This window comes from Pogonomyrmex barbatus, unplaced genomic scaffold, assembly GCF_055798465.1.
Source record: "Pogonomyrmex barbatus isolate J1 unplaced genomic scaffold, ASM5579846v1 scaffold10, whole genome shotgun sequence".
Classification (NCBI taxonomy): domain Eukaryota; kingdom Metazoa; phylum Arthropoda; class Insecta; order Hymenoptera; family Formicidae; genus Pogonomyrmex; species Pogonomyrmex barbatus.
Window position 1 is genome coordinate 8171376 of NW_028297099.1, and position 18256 is coordinate 8189631.

Here is an 18256-nt window from a genome sequence, read left to right on the forward strand (position 1 = left end):
CAGTTAATAATAACCACCGTTTCGTTACATATTTTATTCGCTGAATGATATAGAAATCAAATTGCGCATTGGAAAACTGTTTGAAGTCGAAGGGAAATTCGCGTTCTAAAGCGGCTCGATCTTATTCGATCCGCGATGATATTTATTTGCCTTAACCGCCATCAATTTGGTCTCTCCTTGATAACAGTTATTAAAAGCGGATTTAAGTTTTCAGGACGTGATAACTTACCTGGGAAGTACTTTACTCGATTCGTTTCTTGTTTCATTTATTTTCAGTCAGATACCCTTTTGTACAGTTTATGTATAACGAGTTATATACATATCTTAATATTTATTATTATTATTTAAAGTAATTCCTTCGGATCTCTCACTTGATTGAGTAAATTTTCGAGAAAATAATGTTGTTGAGGATGTAACATTTGCGTTTCTCCATTAATCTTTGACTCGATTGAGAGAGACATTTTCAAGAGAGCTACTTCGAATTCTACGTTGCTTCGCGGGATGATGAAACACCGCGACGGTACATTTCGGCAAATTGCCTAGGCAGTTGAATTAAACGGTATCGCATAACCGAATAGTGATAACTCTGTCGATATCACTGTAAAAACATGGCTCATGAAAACAATTTGCGATTCAGCGTCGATCCCACGCAGATTATAAAAAAAAAAAAATGTGTCGCGCGTGGGAACGAGAGATCCCGCGTAAATGACGTAAATTTAAACTCACTTTTCGCAGAAATCGATTTGAATCGATCATAGGAATTAGAACATTTGTTTAGCGCTCTCGGCGAAAGAAACGTTACTCTTAGCATATCGAATAATATCATTACTTACTCATTACGTCGTAAGTCTGAATCAATTAACTGGCACAACTTAAGTTAAACGAACAAAAAAGAGAATTAAATAGAGAACATAATCGTCTTGGATTACACCAGTTTCTTCGGCAATAATATGTAATAATAAATTTTAAGTAGTATATATATATATATATATATATATATATATATATATATGTATTTTAATATATTCTAGTAGTATCACATGCATTCACACACATACACGCATACACGGTCGCAGCTTTGTCGTAATTCTGTAATAGCACAAATGTATTTTTTTTTACTGCTCTTTTTTTCTTGCTATATAAATTAATTGTTTGTCGTTTCTTGTGAAAATTTGATTACGTATTATTTGATTACGTATAGGTCATCGTGATGTCACGGTTATGATGAATCAAGCCGCGTTTTTTTCAAACGTCTCGCAAACGCACTCACACTTACAGTCGCGCACCAGGCCGTGTCCCAAGTCGCATCGATCGTAAAACTTTATTCGCGCCGCACAGAGTTACGTCTGCATTATTCAAACCGATCCTAGAATTCAACAAACTAACTGGTCCGGCAAGAAAAGAAGAGAAAAGGAAAAGAAAAAGAGAGAGAGAGAGAGAGAGAGAGAGAGAAAAGAGAATCACAATGAATAAATGTGAACTGGATCACGGCCTGGTCCATAATTACAAGGACAAAGAAGTGGCTGCGTCGCTGTGCGAGCCACCGCAAGCGCAGGTACATTTAATAGCGAAAACATCGAGTTTAATCCTAAAGAGCGAGCTTGAGCGAGCCAATGCTTACCTAATTAACTAATCGTGACGACGATTTTGCACATTTAAATTTGAATAAGATTAAATGGAATTATATTGCTTTGCAAATTTATTATTTAATCTTAGAATGAACTTTATGACTGAGATATATGTTTCGTTATTTGAATGATAAAAGTAAATTTATTTGTGCAAGAGTGCTTCAAAATTAACGAGTGCCCTTTCAACCACTAAAAGTAAATGACAAAAGCAAAAAAGATTATATAATAATCGTCTGCTATAATCTCTACGTAAATTATTTATTTATTATTTAAATATTAATGATTTATACGTATATATATATATATATATATATATATTATTTAAACATATTTGATCGCGCGGAATGAAAAATTTCGAGATAAATGATTTTTTTCTTGAATTTCCATGAAATTTGTCGCAAAGTTTATGGCTGAAAGGGTGCCTTATGATAAGTAGCTTCTACTATTTAGGATTAAACACTATCGCACTAGATCCGTGGTCATGGGACGAGTCGGCCGGCCGGTCGAGTGGCGGTAGTCTGGCGATTTGGAACACGGCCTCGTACGGTCACCGTCTGTACACCCCAGCGTTGTTGAGGAGCCACTCACCTGCAGCCCGTTTACACGGCTCCTGCCTCAGTTCCTGCCTCTTGATCGGCACCTTCGTCCGCACGACATCGCGTACATCCGCGATATCGACTGGCTTTACGATAACGTCTACTCGCTCGCTGTCGATCCCCGTGCCCATTGTCATTATCGTCGTCGTCATCGTCGCCGTCGGTGTCGTTGTCGTTGTTACCGCCGTCGGTGTCGTTGTCGTTGTTACCGCCGTCGCCGTCGCCGTCGCCGTCGCGTTCGTCACCGCCGCGACGACGGCGAGCCGAGAATCGTGCGCGTCTCCAGGTAGTTCCATGACCGGCAACCCTCGCCCCGAGTCCGCCATCGAGGTGCGCTGCTGCTCCTGGAGTAAGCAGGCGCTCGACAACAAATCCCATTGGCGGAGCTTCTCTCGGTCGAGCTCGAACGACGTCGCGGACATTCGGACGTCCGGGATCGAGCGAGCCGGGGGAAGGTTGCCGTCCTCTAAAAAATGATTCCTGTCCGAAGCGGTGGGCTTGCGGTAGGCCTCGTTCTGTGAGTCCCACACGTAACCACCCGCACCGATCAGTTCCATCGACAAGGTCTCGTAGGTGACGTCGTCGTTGTCATCGTTGTCATCGTTGTCATCGTTGTCACCGTCATGATCCCCGTCGTCATCATCGAGCGATCGTTCCCGCGTCTGACGATCGTGATCCTTGTTCGTTCTGCGTTTGACTCGCGGTCGCTCGCCGCAAGACGACTCCATCGCGCAGTTATCCCTGCGCAAAGCGACACTGTCGTTTACGTAGGTCGCCCCACGGGTGATCCTGCCGCGAGATTTCGCGTCGCTGGGTCTTCCAGGTCTTGGTGGACTATCTAGATTATCTAAGGATCTGGCGTTTCGCAGGCTCACTCTTCTCAGACTCTCGCACCAAAGACTGTCCTGCTCCCAAGGATCGTTAGAATTGAAATTGCTATCCGTCGCGACGATATGATCGTCGGGAGACGGCACGAAGTTTTGCGGCATTGTTTCGATCTGGCTGGTTTCTGTCGAAGTCGTCGCTGTCGGCGTCGTCGCCGCTGCTGCCGCTCGGTTAGCTCGGTTTCGTTGCTCCACCAAATTTTGCAGATCGACGTCGTCGAGCAATCCCTCTAGGGATCTTGACCGACGATGAGACGTTTGTGTGATTCGGTGCGTCGATTCGGTATTATCGACGCTGCCTGGATTAACAGATTTGTCTCTGAGACCGTGGGGATACAAGTTCCTTGCCTCGGGCAGAGATACATCGGGCAGCGGATCGGTAGATTTTACACGGCGCAACGTGTCGGCCTCGTAGACATTTCTCTTGTCCACGAGAGCGGCCTTGTTGTCGCCCAACAATTGGCAAGTTGTCCGCCTCAGTTCCGCGGCGATGCGTCTAGCCTCGTCTATGTCGTCTACCTGAATTTGCCGTGGCATTTGTCGCGCGATCGGGTTCACTATTCGACCGATATCATTCCGCTTGTTCAGGCCGATCGCCGCGTCATCCCTTTGATTGTTTAGCTGTGGCAGTCGCGAGGTATGACCGATCATCGGTTTGCTCAGCTCCACGTCCACGCTGTTGACACTCGCCTGGAGGTCGGAATAGTAATAGGGCGCCCCCGATTGATCGCTCTGGGCACGCTGCTCGCTGGCACTCGGCAAATACGACTGCTGTAGAACCGTGGAGTTGGCGGTTTGCATCGTCGGCATCGGGCTGGGATAAGGATGGCTCGAATCCTGGCTGGAAGTCGATCGATGATTCGGCAGCACGTGTCGCACGCACGTGTCGTGACTGGCGGACCTCGAGTGATTCGGGAACCTTTGTTCGGAGTACGCGTTGACGTTCCGCAGCATGCTCGCCAGCGTGGTGTCGCCGTGATTCACCGAGGACATGGACGCGCTGATGGGAGAGTGCATCGACGATTGCGCGCTCGCGGGCCTCTGGCAAGCCATGGACGTCGAGATGGATGCCGCGACCGAAACGTTCGAGTAACTTGAATCCCTGCTGTGAGAGATCGGCAGTGCGCCGATGCTCTGGGACGTGATGCCGCTCTGCATCCTGTGAACATTGTCGCGTGGCGGCTCGCTGTCGGGTCGGATCGCCGGCGAACCGCGAAGCGGCAAGAAGCTCGCGACGTTCTCGTAATGAGCGTCACCGGTGAAGGACTGCGAGTGCTGGTGAGTCGGTGGTAGATCCGATACCCTCATAGACGGCAAGCTGCTCGCCGAGCCGGTCTTATTTTTGCCGGAATAATCAAACGGCCGGTCGAGATTGCTCGACATTAATTTCATCTTCCTCGATAGATCTTGACACGTGGTCTTTTGCAATTTATCGACCACGAGCATGTTCTCGTTGAACCCGTAGATGCTGTTGTAACTCAGATCCTTCGTATAAAGATCCACGTTAAAAGCATCTCTAGCCTGCAACTCCTCCAAATACCGATCGATATCGATACTTGTGCCATCGAAGCGACTTCCCAACGATTCCAACTCGTCCAGACTGTCAAGAACTTCGCAAACATCGTCGCTGACGGGTCTCCTCTTCAATTGTCGATGTCGAGCTTCCTCGTCCGGATTTCTCAGTTCGACCGAATCGCTTCCGGAGGCACTCTCCAGCGATATCCTGCTGTCTCTGAAGGTGGAGCTGATGGTTGCGTCGGAAAACCTTGACGGTGGCCTATGCGTCTCTACTTGACCTACCGGCTTGTTCCAAGATTTCGGAGAGTCACGGTTCAGCGTATTGTCCTTCATCGTAGCCACCTGCGGTGAGACCTTTTTTATCTCTAAGGATTCTTGCATGTCCAGTGAATCCAAGTCATCCAACGGTGGTGGAGAAGTCGGTATCGGCGGTGGGGATACCAACTCACTGTCCGACGAATCGTGTAATTCCGCAATCATATTGCGGCTAGCTCCTAGATAGTAGGAAGCCGGTCGGAAGGTGTCGGACAGACTGAATCGTGGATGTCGCGGCGCGTCTATGGAGTCTAAATCCTTAGACGACTCGTCGTCGGCATCGGAACTGTCGGACTTGAGCGCCGTCAAGATGTCTGGCAGATCGCCCCTGGAATGCGGCGAATTCTCGTTAACGCCGCTCTTTTTCATCGGGGACGTTTTATTCCCGTCCTCGTCCTCCTTCTCGGACAATTGATTTACCTCCATATATACCGGTTCCATTTTATTATCCGACACGCAGACAAATTCGTAATGGGATGTGTCCAGCGTGGAATAATCGCCGGAATCGTGCTTTCCGCCGTCCTCGTTCGGCGCCAGAAGAGAACGATTCATCCCGTTTTGCGCCATCTCCACGTACGAGCTCTCCTCGTGATCCAAATTCGCGAAAAGACTTTCCATTATTTTCGGATTCGGTCTGTCATCGCTGTTCGGATCTAATATCGCTTTTCTAGGAGACATGGGAAGATAGTGATCCTCATTATTAATATCGTCCTGCTTCGAAGTAACGTTAATCGACTCGTTATCAGCAGAGAATTGATCGCTATGCGTCAACAAAGATTCCGTTATGCTCGTTCTGGCACAGTTAGGACCTGGTATAATACTCATGTCGGTGGATGGCACACATTGTTCGCTCAGACTGTCCTTCGAAGTGGTCAACTTGCTTTTCTTCGAAGATTCATCAGTATTTTGCATTTGTACAGCACCCGTAGCATAGAGAGCGTCCGAAGCAAAACGTTGCATAATAGATTCGTCCTTTTCTATAAGCTTTCCCTTCTCATCGTCTCTATTTCGGTCCAGATTAGTTCCAATATCGTATCGTAACGTTTCGGTATCGTCATAATCTGCGCGATGCTTCATTTCTTGTCGCTTCTCGCACTTCGGTCGATTAATCTGTTGCGATTTCCGCTCGAAATCCGCTAGAAGATCTTTGACCGACTTGTTGCTATCGGTCGAAGCTTGCTTAGCGTGTCCTTCTTCTACGTTCTTGTGTTTAGACGCGTGGTCCGAAGTGCTTTCACCCAGGGCGAAGCTACGTATAACGGATGAAGTCTTGTTCGCGCAGTCGAGTTTTGAAACGTGAGCCTCGGTTGCCTGCAATGGTGACACCTTCAACGGCTCCTGCATGGTCAATACCTCCTTGACCGGACTCGCACCGTCTATGTTCATCTCGAAAGATCTGATTCTACATTGTACTAAATTCATAGTCTCGAGCTTCTCGCTCTCATCTTCCACCTTCGACGTCATCGGCACTTTTCTAGGATTAATGTACTGATAAGAAAACTCTTTTATAACCTTGCTCTCGTCGATGCCAGGATCCCACTCGTCGTCGTCCTTCGAGTCCCACTGAACGTTCTTCTGAACGTGCCAGGACTCGTTGACTCGGTAGCCGCACATATTGTCCGATCTGCTGCTCTCGATCTTGCCACTTTGATGTCCATCGAATTTCTGCTGATCGGAACCGTAAGCGGTCGACGTCTTCAAAATACCTAATGGCTTCTTCGAGGTCTTGTGCCTGGTCGCGGGATCTTCGAAGGCGGCCTCAAGATCCGATTTTCTCGACGACGATTGCCTGTCCGCCGAGGACGACGCGTACGCGTAATCGTTCCTCATCATCGGCGAAAAGCTGACCTCATCGTAACCTGCGTCCGGCGGTATTCCACCCACGGAGGAGAGCGCGCTCCCCGGGTTCGCTTTGCGAGCGTTTAGAGTTTGCGACTGCGAGGTCTGATTAATGCTCGTGCGGCCGCCGGTCCCGGGTATCGTGACATCCTGGACGGCCGACGTCACCGTCGATGACCGATCGTCGCCGGCGTGCCGGGGGCTCCTTCCTGCATGCGAGGGTCTGCGCGAGCGCTTCCTCCGGACATCTCCCAGCTCTGATTCGTTCGTTACAAAACACAAAGACACGAGTATGTCCGTTACTTACGAATGTACGTGTACGGTACGTGTACGTGTACGTGTACGTGTGTGCGCGCGCGCGCGCGCGTGTGTGTGTGTGTGTGTGTGTGTGTGTGTACGTGTGAGAAAGAGAAACAGACCCATTTATACATTCCCGCTTTAATATCCATCATACAATTCTAAGCAAACTCGTCAAGCGCGATAAAACGACATCGATTATCATTGCACTGAGCGGCAAAGACATTCATTCGTTTCAATTATAAATTTATAGCAAAAAAGTTATTTGCAAAAGCAAATCCGTACGTCTTAAAAAAAGCTTACACTGAAATTTGAAAATCAATAAAGTTTGAAGAGAAAGCATTAAAAATAAAAATTGTTTAATAAAAATTTTCGTACAATGATGATAATTGATCGTATATTGACCGCTGATATTGATCGTGCAATGATTCCGATAATCGATTGACTGACTTTGTCGGTTAATCGGTAGATAGCGAATACGCGAATTGTAAGGTAGATCGTAGCTACGGCAAGTAGTGTTAGTGAAATTCTTTGGCATGCCATGCTGACCCATATTGTCTATGGTAATCTGATTATGATCGATGTTAAGTCGCATAGGATATTGATACTCGATCACTTAGACAAGTAGGTTTTAAGATTGTTAATCGTTCCCATTCACCAGTCAGCTTAGACCCAACAACAGCAGATAGGAGGAGCCCCCGCGGAGAAACGCTCGCAGATATCCAGATTTTTAATTTCCTCTTGTTTCATTTACTTTTCACAGTTACTTCGCATTTCGTTGAATTTATCTACGATTTCCTCGACGATTATGTAAACAAAAACAAAGGAAAAGCAATTTCGATTCTACAACGTTCGCAACTCACGAGAAATATAATTCAGACGTCACGCATTAATTGCATTTATTCGTACAATTGGATAAATATTTTCGTTAGACTGCGACATTTTTACATATCATTGATTGAAGTACAAACATGCTGGTAATTTTATTTACAACAAAAAGAAAGGGATGGACGTAAAATTGCTTGACACATTTCAATTATAACGTAACGAATACCAGTCACAAAATACAGAATTCTCGACGTGCGTTTTCATGGAGGGGAAAAAAAAAATGCTTTTGTTTCCGCGAGCAGGTATGCACATTGGATTCTTCACCATGTTAGCAATTAAGTACCATCATGTTAGAATTTGGATTATTTTTAGCTTAAGTCAATTCTATCTACTTCTAACTGAAAAAAAAAAAAAAAGAAAAAGAAAAAGAGATACATCGCTGGCATGGCGCTTGCGAGGGACTCGCGGCGATCAAAATCATGTTGAAATGAAAATTCATAAGATATTTCTTTCACGCGCAATTCACAGCGCAATTTGTCCGCGAGACTCATAATCCTTCTGACAATTCGAACATGCCTCATTCCGAGGGAGAGCTCACATGCCCAACACACGTCCCCCAAAAGGAAAACTAATTGTCCGCCCGTGCTTCAACATTTCGACCGGGTCCCTCGTTACGCGGGGCGACGAAGCTACCATTTAAATGATGAATTCAGGCGAGCTAGCCCTACCTTCGTCATCGCTGGAATAGCTGTTGTAACGTGGCACGTTGACGGCAGTCCGACGGCCGTCCGAGCTCTTGCTCCTGACATGCGAACGATGCCCGTCCTCCCGTCTACGAGAGTGACGACCCTCCGCCACGGCGGCCTCGTGCGCTGCCAAATCCAGCAGCGCCTGTTGCTTGTAGTAACTCGAAAGATCATTTTGCGCCCTGCCTCGATTGGCCGAGCCGGACGGCTTTCGTGTCAACGGTGATTGCAGCATACGCTGCTTCCATTCCAACAGCCGCTTCATCGACTCTTCGCGCTGAAAGACGTATCGTAATGTATATCCCTTTATCAGTTATGCGACAAAACGTATTTTTTTGTGAGATATGATACAAGATACGACGTAATCGGAAAAAAAGGACTTTGATTTTAGGAACAAACAATTGTAAAATTCTCGATAGTAACATTATTGAGAAATTATAAATATATATATATATATATATATATATATATAAATCATTAGCGCGATATGAGTAACGTAATAGCAATGACGACGGTCGAGTGAACGATGGTGAAAGCAAAAACACGGGAGAGAATGACGTAAGATATGTGTAGCTATGCAATAGGGTCTATCGTGAATCATGCGTGTCCACCGATGTTACCGACACGGTCGTCTTGCTGATACGAAGCAATGCTCATGACCTACAACTACCTGAGTCAAAGTAACGATTCTATGAGTCATTCTAGGTTTTCCGGAATACAAACGAAAAACAAGTTACATAGAACTCTTAAAAATATTTTTGTATATCGCTGGATTTATATTAATATTTATTAATTTATTATAAATAAAATAAAAATCTTGTATATTTACATTATATATTAAACATTAAAATTTGGCAAACATCTAAAAATTTCGTAGATTGGTCTACTATTTTTTCTTAATATCTTTGTTAAAAAATTATGCATAATTCTCTAAAGAATTTGGAAATTAATTTAATTTTTAAATTTACATTAATTCTTTCTCTTGTAAAAAAAAATAGTAATGTTAAAATTAAAACTTTCCTATTATTAATTATCAATTTGTTTTTTTTCTTTCTTGCAATTGATTTCAAGAAGTATTCAAGAGTTATTGTCATTAATTAAGAAAAATGTTAATTACAACAATTTTTAAATACAAATATTAAACAAATATTAAACTTTTCTCAATCGACGTATTTTATTTATGTATTTTTCTTTACTTTTTTAAAAAATAAAATAAGTACACACAAGTTACTTTCCAGAGAAATCTTATAAATGAAAACTACAAACTAAAAATTCATAATCACATGAAATATCTAAAATATACTTACTAATAATTGTGTGACGAAAATTACAAATTTCTCGAAAGAAAAAAAAAAAGAGGAAAAAAAAAGAAACAAAATTACGTATCTAAATAGAAAACGCTAGGTTTCCTTACCTGTTGAATCTTGCGTTCACCATCCCGTGAATCGTGCTCGGAGGACCTCTCGGCGTAGTCGTCGTCGTCGGGATCAAGGGCAGCGGGATGTCGTGTTCTTGGCAGACGCGCTGAGGCCGATCTGCAGAACTGCTGCTGCTCACTCCATCGCCTGCTGGCACCTGCGTGACCGGCGTGACACGTCTGAGCGATGTGAGTCCCGTGAACACTGTGACCCGCCGCTCTTCCCCACCCGTCATACTCGCCGCGCGGTATTCTACGAGGGATGGTATTATCCTCGTGTGTCAGCGTCTCGCGGCTGTTCGCTTCGCAGCTCTTCTCGCGCAGGGATCTTCGAAGTTTCGGATCGACGCCCATTATCCTAATAGAAACAAGGCGTTTAGGCAAGCCCTTCTTTCGTGGCTCGATTTATCGTATCGAGCTACTACGTTCATAGTTTGATCACGTATTAACTATATTTAACTATATTTTCGTAAATCCCGATCAACTAAATAAAATTAAAAAAAAAAAAAATAAATTTCTAACGCATTTGAAATTTTATTATTCTGATATTTTAATAATCCATTGCGGCTTAAAGTAGTTTTTTGAGAAACTATTTTAAATTATCTAAAAATTCATCGACTTGAACATTTGTTAAATAAATATATGATATTAAAATACGCAGCATGCACTTTTATATATATAATAATATATATATATATTTTTTTTTTCAAACATTTGTAGGTTTTTTTTTTAAATAGGTTCTTTATGGGATTTAATCACTTATTCGGATAATGTACGATGACTCACTCGGAATGTCTCTGCGTCAGCGACTGAGCGGGCATCGTGTGTTGCTGATGAACGTGATCTCGCTGTACGCGTCTCAGCGCGGGACAAGTGGAATCCGGCAATGTGGACATTCTACTCTCTTCGGTCTTATCGCGGATACTTGGCAGTTTCGGCTGCATCGTGACACGCGAGAGGGACTGATTCCTCTGCTGCTGATATGAATGTTGAGGTGTCTGATGCAGATACACCGCGGACTGCCGCATCTGCGCCGCGTATCTAAGCACAAAGCACGCGAGCAAAATGAGCGTCTTCTCCAGAGATCGATTTTCTCTTTGTCTCTTCCTCGACGTTTGCCTATGGAAAGCCTAAGGAATTTACTCACGCGTACCTTTCTTCGGAATAAAAGTAACCGTCATTGGTCGTGTCTGACGGATTCACTATGTCTAAGCTGGATTTAGGCCTCTGCGGGCGTCTCTGCTGATCCGGGAGTCTCTCGCATTGCGCGGGTTGTTGCTGGGGTCGCCTTGCCGCCTCGTATTCGAGAAAGTCTGCGCTGTGCGGTCGCGGCGGCGGTTGAGTCCTGGATTGCCTTACCATCGACACTAAAGAAAACAAATCACAACGCCCTTTTTGTATTACCGCGTCGGGCTCTTGGCCAGATTATGTTTCTCGGTCTTTGTAACACCAGGAAAAAGAAAATGAATTTCACCGCAAGACCGAAAGGTGCGCAAAAGGAGAATCCGAGTCATCGTTGTAATTATTATTATTATTATTATTATTATTATTATTATTATTATTATTATTATTATTATTATAGCGCGATAATATAAAATCAATATTTATCTCTATAATCAATTTTAATTAACTAAGAAATGGAATTTTAAATGGATCGAACGAGTTTGTCGAATTAATATTCGGTTGCAACAATTAAAAAGGTACGAGATCCACTCTTTATAATTTTGTGTGACAGACTTTAGAGGAATTTAGAGTAATTATTCTTTCGTTATTTCAAAGTTTTTAATATTACAAAACGTCAAAGTGACCAATGATGATACGGTAGAGTTATCAAAGCAGTTTCTGTTTCTTTTAGTAGGACTTGAGATATTCTCGACAGGGACAATGCATTATGTTATTGTCCATTGTAGAATTCTTCGAATACATATCTACAATAGAAAAGTCCGCTCTTAAAAAGATATCGATTCAGACATATCAGCGTGAGAGGTATTTTCATTTTACTCTCCGGTGAGATTCACCGGTCGTGAAGTGAAGTGCCGGTACTAATTACGAGCGTCTTTGTAAGACGAACAGAAAATAAGGTAAAAGTGTATAAAGACTCACTGTTCGACGGCGCGATGGGAGAGTGCAGCTGCTGCAGATGCTGTTGTTGCGCGTACATGGGGATGGGGATGGGCGCCGGCGACGCGCCCTTGGTATACCCGACCGGTCCCGCGGGTCTCTGGTAGAGTTGAGGAGTACCGTAGACCTCCTCGTAGTCGCCATTACCTCTGCTGCTGGTTCTCGGTTTCGCACTACGACCGTACGTGTCCGGAGTCCTCCTCTCCGTCGGTTGGCCGGTCTGGCCGTAGCCATAATTCAGGCCCGATTTGTCGATTCGTAGACTCTGCTGCGACGGCTGACTCATCCGAGTGCCATAGATCGTGTTGTTCCTCTCGTAATCGGACATCGGACTCTTGCTCGTCACCGTGACGTCCGGCGAGACTGGACTCTTCCGGTAGTCCATATCCGGCGATGGCGTCGAGTACTCGTTAGAGCCGTCCGTCAATCTTCTAGGCTTTGGCGGTGCATTCGCGTAAATGGGCTGTCCGAATTTTCGAGGCATAGGCTGCATCGTTTGAACACCGCCTGAACCGGAGTGCGACAGCTGCTGGGGCGGTTGTTGCTGCTGCTGTTGTTGCTGTTGTTGCTGCTGCTGCTGCGACGACTGTTGAATCACGTGCTTGTGCGGATGCGACGACTGATGGGTCGGAAGCGCGTTCTGATGCGGCAAATGCTGATGAAGCAGCGCCTGATGCTGGTGCGAATGACCCGGTTGCAGTTGCTGCGACGACAGCAAGTGCCCGTATTGCTGCTGCTGTTGCTGCTGCAGCTGAAAAGTGCCAGGCTGGCCGTACTGCGACTGCGGCGGTTGCACCCAACCGTTCATCATCGGATGACCCGAGTCGCTCGCGTGATTGTTGTTGGCGGAATTGCCGTTGCTGTTGCTGCCGCTGAGGTTCGGAAAGGAGGCAGTGTTCGCGCTGTTCGGGCTGGAGTTGTTGTTCGAGGCATGGCTGGGGTCGTCGCGCGACTGAAAGCCGTGGAAACCAGAGTCGCTGTCGTCGGCGCTCTGATTCAGGATCGACGAGATCGATGAGACGCTAGGCCGAGCGCTTCGTTCGCCGTCCTGTGCTATTTCTATGACTACTGCAGCTTCGCCCGCACTATTGACGAAAATTGAGAGATATGATATTATTTTGCAATCCGCAGATTCAACATATAAATCTTTCACCGTCGAATTTGTATGCGTTAAAAGATGAGATTCATTTTGTCGGCAATTAAATACATTTATATTGCAATATTATAATAAATATCGCATATATCCAACTTAAAAATTAATATTAATTTGGATTGTTAATAAGGGCTATTAGGTGATAAAAGTGGCGTATATAAATGAAATTAATTTTAATATAATGTCTCTTGCTTTTCATACTTTGAAGATTCCTCAGCCTTTTAAACATAAAAAAAAAATTAACTCTCCGTATTTTGTGTATCGACGCATGCATGTTTAAAAATTCTACATTTTAGCTATTTTTCCGTTCTGCAAATAGAACTTTAACTGGAAAATGGATCGGACAAGGACAAAGCTCGCGAGACAAGCGTTCGTTGTCCGTCGCTGCGTCGGCTATGTCGCTGACGACGTGCTAATGGACAACGGACTAGTCCAAGCTTCATCCACCGGCGGTATCTCGCGGGTCGAATAACTCTCGAGAAACTAACTAACGAGTTGGTTAGTTACACCGCGATAACGCGCGAACGACAGATGCGCGGCAATGACTGTCGCGATACTTTTGCATGCAAATAAACGCCGGTGGCGGTGTCGTTCCAGTTTCCTTCGTGGCGCATCAAAGAGATGTTCATCGTCACTCTGTCGCGGTGTCGGGCTAATTTCGAGATCTTCACTCGGATCTCAGGACGGAGCTTAACGCCAAGACGTCGTCTTAAGAGATGACATCTACCGAGTCGACAGAATTAAAACAACGGCGAAGCATTTCGCTCACCGTGAGAATAAGAGCGGATTCTTTTTACTTTCGCGATGATTCGCGAAAGATTGTCAGTATGGAAGAGAGTTCAAATACGAGACAACAAATACGAAGTTTTCATAGCAGTTAAATATTAAAATTCTTGAATTATGAAAAATCGCTATATATAGAAAGGATCAGATATGAAGAATAAAAGATAAAATTGAGCGAAATTTTTGTTTCATGCAAACAAAAAAAATACTGATAAGCATGATATGTAAAACGAAACTGTACGAATACAGAAAAGAATATGGAAGAAAATAATGGGCAAGGAGGTATATAAAACGGAGAATTATTACCATAAAAGAGATGCATTATATGAAAAATTAAAGCGTTCACGTACGATGTGATGACGCGAGAACGATTATATTGTAATAATAAAAAAAACAAGAAAAAAAAAACAATTCTTTATAAACAATCATATCATCGCGTATCGCGTTTCAATTCCATTTATTTACTTTCAAGCTGCATAATGGAGCAAGAGCGATGAAAGGTACAAACGTTCTTTGTTCTACAAATTTATAATTATTGAACGAGAAAAATATAGCCGAGTCGAGTTTGTCGACTCAGATTAGCATTTCCGAATTAAGACTAAATAACGAAATTTATTTAATTTCTCATGATCAATAACGAGTAACAGTAAGTAATGTTCTGTCGCGAACTGCTATATATTGTTGCAGCTCTTGGATAATTGCCGTTACATCTCCCGTGAGCTTTTTTAAACAACTTAAAAATGCATGTGGCGGACTTACGGGCTAGGATCTTGCAGAAGCGTCGCCAGAGTCAGAGCGTTCACCCACTGGTTCATACCCTCCCGACTGTCAGCCGCGAAATGGTAAGTCCTCATGTTCGCGTGTTCGGCCTTGAAGGCGAACTTCTTGTTGACTTTGTCTTCGGGTTTGCAGACGGTAACTCTGTACGAAGGTAGTAATATCGAACCTAGTAGTTTCTCCTCTTCCGGACCTGAAAATCAGTAAGTAGTTACTATGTATGCGCCGAGCTTGCAACGCGACGAGACTGGCTTCTTACTCGTAAGATCAGGCGTTAATATGGAACTTCACGCCGAAAATCTCGTAAATCCGCCACGCGTAAATGTCGCGATATTTCGATGTGTTTTAATCGGATCGCAAAAAGTACAAATAGATGATATATCTCCATATGTCTCGCGTAATGATAATAAAATCGCGGTTGTGCGACATCACGTTCGGATACTCGGTCAAACGTAAAAATATTTGTGACATTTTGTTTTCAATTTTTCTAGTTCAAATATACCATTTGATGATACAACTGCAATATTCTCTCTCTCTCTCTCTCTCTCTCTCTCTCTCTCTCTCCCCTCTCTCGCTATTTTTTAGCTCAAAATTTCTATCTACAATCTATTCCTAGCGCTGCGATTGATTTATGATGACACATGCAGACGCGCACTTCTATATGATTTTAAACATTTGCAAAAATAAACAATTAGGTACGTGGTTCACGATTACAACGACATTTATTTCAGAAAACAGAAATTCATGGCCTTTTTATCAAACGAACTGCGGATTTTTTAATGGATACTGATATGTACGTAGCACACTACAACTATGGAAGCTCCGTTGGTTAAATCGAATTCTCGCACGTTGCGTTTCAGAGCTGGAATTTCAGTCTAAATTAATTTTAAGCTGCAAACAATTCGCTAACGATAAACGCTAGAATAATGTACAAATGATAAATAAATATGCTTTTCCCAATTGCAGACTGGAATCTCAATTAACTAATCCATATACATATATTCATCTTTTATATTTTAATAGTTAGAAACACAACATATAATTGTCAATGTAAATTCTGTTATTCTGCGATTTAAGATCTTTCATCTTGAGATAAATGTATATATTAAGATAACATTTTTCTCATTTCTTTCAAATATTTTTAATAATTCGAATTTTAATTAAAAAAAAAATGACAGCAACAATCTTCTCATCAAAAACAAGAACGTCCTTTCAAACGTTATGAAATTCCTCGCACAAGGGATTTTCATCTAGAGCAATAAGCTGTCTTTTACGAATTTTAGCGAAAAGCAAAGAAGTTCATAGCTGAAATTTTTTGTGCTTATTATGTTAGGTTAGAAGAACATTTCAGAATTCTTTGATCAGAACTGACAATAACGTAAAAAATGTAATACAAAATAGAATAACGTAAATACCAGATAGAAAGAGGGGGGATGAGAGAAAAAGATAGATTATGAATAAAATAAAAAAATATTTCTTGCCTTGATTTGCGCATTTTTATCTAAAGTGAAAAACACAAAGAATGTTTTATGTAAGCACAAGGATGTTTCTTACTTCCTCTACGAATATATCGTCCATTATTTTCCACACTGAAATGCTCATTAAAACTACAATAATAAAACTACAAAGATAAAAAAAGCGCTTTCTAATTTTTTGTTTCTTTTAATTCCAACCTTTCTGCCTGTATTAACTTTTAAAAATTTATAACGAAACATATATGTTAAAAATTAAAATATCATATTTTTAATACATATTAAATTTTTAAAATTAACAATGGTTTATTTTACATAAAAGAAATCTATTTATAAAATTGAAAAATATTGTGATAAATATAATTAATAAACTGTAAAAAGGTATCGTAGTAAAATAAAAAAGAAATATTTTTATCCAATAATAACTTTTTTCCTTTATACCAAAAGATGTATAATCAATTATCGATATATTAAATAAACTTATTTGCAAACACCCGGGACGGGTAAGAGCGGAAGAAGAATTTGTTATAAAGTATTAGTCTTCCTTTTGCGGGCCGGAATACTCTCGAAGAGTACTCGGTAGGCCGCTAGTTAGAGGACGGTATGCATCGAATCTAATTTAACTAAAGTTCATAAACGACACGTCGAACCGCCGCAAACTTCTAGCAAGAACTTTCTTCTTGTCGGATGACGTAGAGGACAAATTGGGGTGGCGGATGACGCGCGCGCGCGCGCGGAGGGTGTATCTTTGGCAAGAGACATCTCGCACGTCTCTGCTGCAACGACCGGAATGCTCGCGCACGTACCGAATCAAAGAACACGAGTGTAATTAGCGTTCCTATAACCGGGTCGGATTAGAGACGAGCAGTGGCGCCCAAGACGACCGGAAATTGGTCGTCTGCACGACCCCAACCAGCAAGACGTAAAACGGGGTAGGACTTGGCAGGCCGCCAGAATATCCTCGCGAAACGGGGAGGTGAATGCACAAAAATAAAAGCTCGTAAACAGAGCAAGGTACAAATCGATCCGAACGAAAAATCTGGAGACATTAATGATTGCTTTTTGCCGTCCGAAATGAGTAGTCCCATTGCCAAAAAAAAAAAAAAATCACAATTTATTTTAAAATGAAATTCCTCATTATTTAACTGTGTAACCGCAAGAGATGAGTTTTGGTTAGTTAGAATGTGTTATTAAAACCTCGTTTGTTCAATTTACGTAATTTAATCGACGGGTGAGATTATTTATACTGATAACTAACTTTATAATTTCTATTAGATTGGTAATTGATAAGAGCTTCTAGGATAATTATTAATGATTATTCCAGTTTATAATTGTCGATTGATAATTACGCAGTAAATAAACCGTTTACATCGGTCGGATTTGAATGTTAAACTGAATTCGAAACAAATTACATCGTTTCAACTAATAAAGCTTATTAAAACCGGTAGCGTAAATATAAAAATAGCAGAAAACAAATTAATATCAAAAAGAAGACATTAATAATACAAAGTGTAAACTCACCTTTGTAATAAAAGAGACAATACTCGGAGAGGACGAACCAACGTTTTTTCCACAGCATGAGACCCTCCGAGCCCTGTTTATGCAACCATCCCTGCAGTGCAACGGGGGCGGAGAGGGGCCTTTTCGCGGCGGGGGAACGCAGACCCCCCTGAGGACCACTCCGTCTACGCACCCCCGATACGGAAGCCGCCACCCCCGAGCCATCGTGCTTGCTACGTACCTGAACAGGTACGGCGGGCGGCGTGCTCGATTGGACAATCTGTAAAGTAAAACGCACCCTTTCGAGACACTCATTTACAAATCTTACGGCCGACGTTACATCAACATCGGTTAAATTTAATTGCCCTGTTCCACATTTCGA

General features: G+C 42.9%; 1 protein-coding gene across 11 annotated transcripts in view; it reads right to left on the minus strand.

The window, feature by feature from the left end:
- The window catches only part of LOC105423105 (uncharacterized), a 128730-nt gene that overhangs the window by 38689 nt on the left and 71785 nt on the right, over nucleotides 1-18256 (minus strand). For all 11 annotated transcript variants that reach the window (XR_016137876.1, XM_089070397.1, XM_011632746.3 and 8 more), the window contains exons 4-11: nucleotides 17896-18154; nucleotides 14885-15095; nucleotides 12172-13274; nucleotides 11222-11435; nucleotides 10855-11109; nucleotides 10066-10426; nucleotides 8634-8928; nucleotides 2217-7037 (exon numbers count right to left, since the gene is read on the minus strand). Coding sequence is in view for 10 of the 11 variants with exons in the window: in XM_089070397.1 (XP_088926523.1) it covers nucleotides 2217-7037; nucleotides 8634-8928; nucleotides 10066-10426; nucleotides 10855-11109; nucleotides 11222-11435; nucleotides 12172-13274; nucleotides 14885-15095; nucleotides 17896-18154 (7519 nt within the window). In the remaining variant the exon portion in view is untranslated. The remainder of the gene's footprint in view (nucleotides 1-2216; nucleotides 7038-8633; nucleotides 8929-10065; nucleotides 10427-10854; nucleotides 11110-11221; nucleotides 11436-12171; nucleotides 13275-14884; nucleotides 15096-17895; nucleotides 18155-18256) is intronic.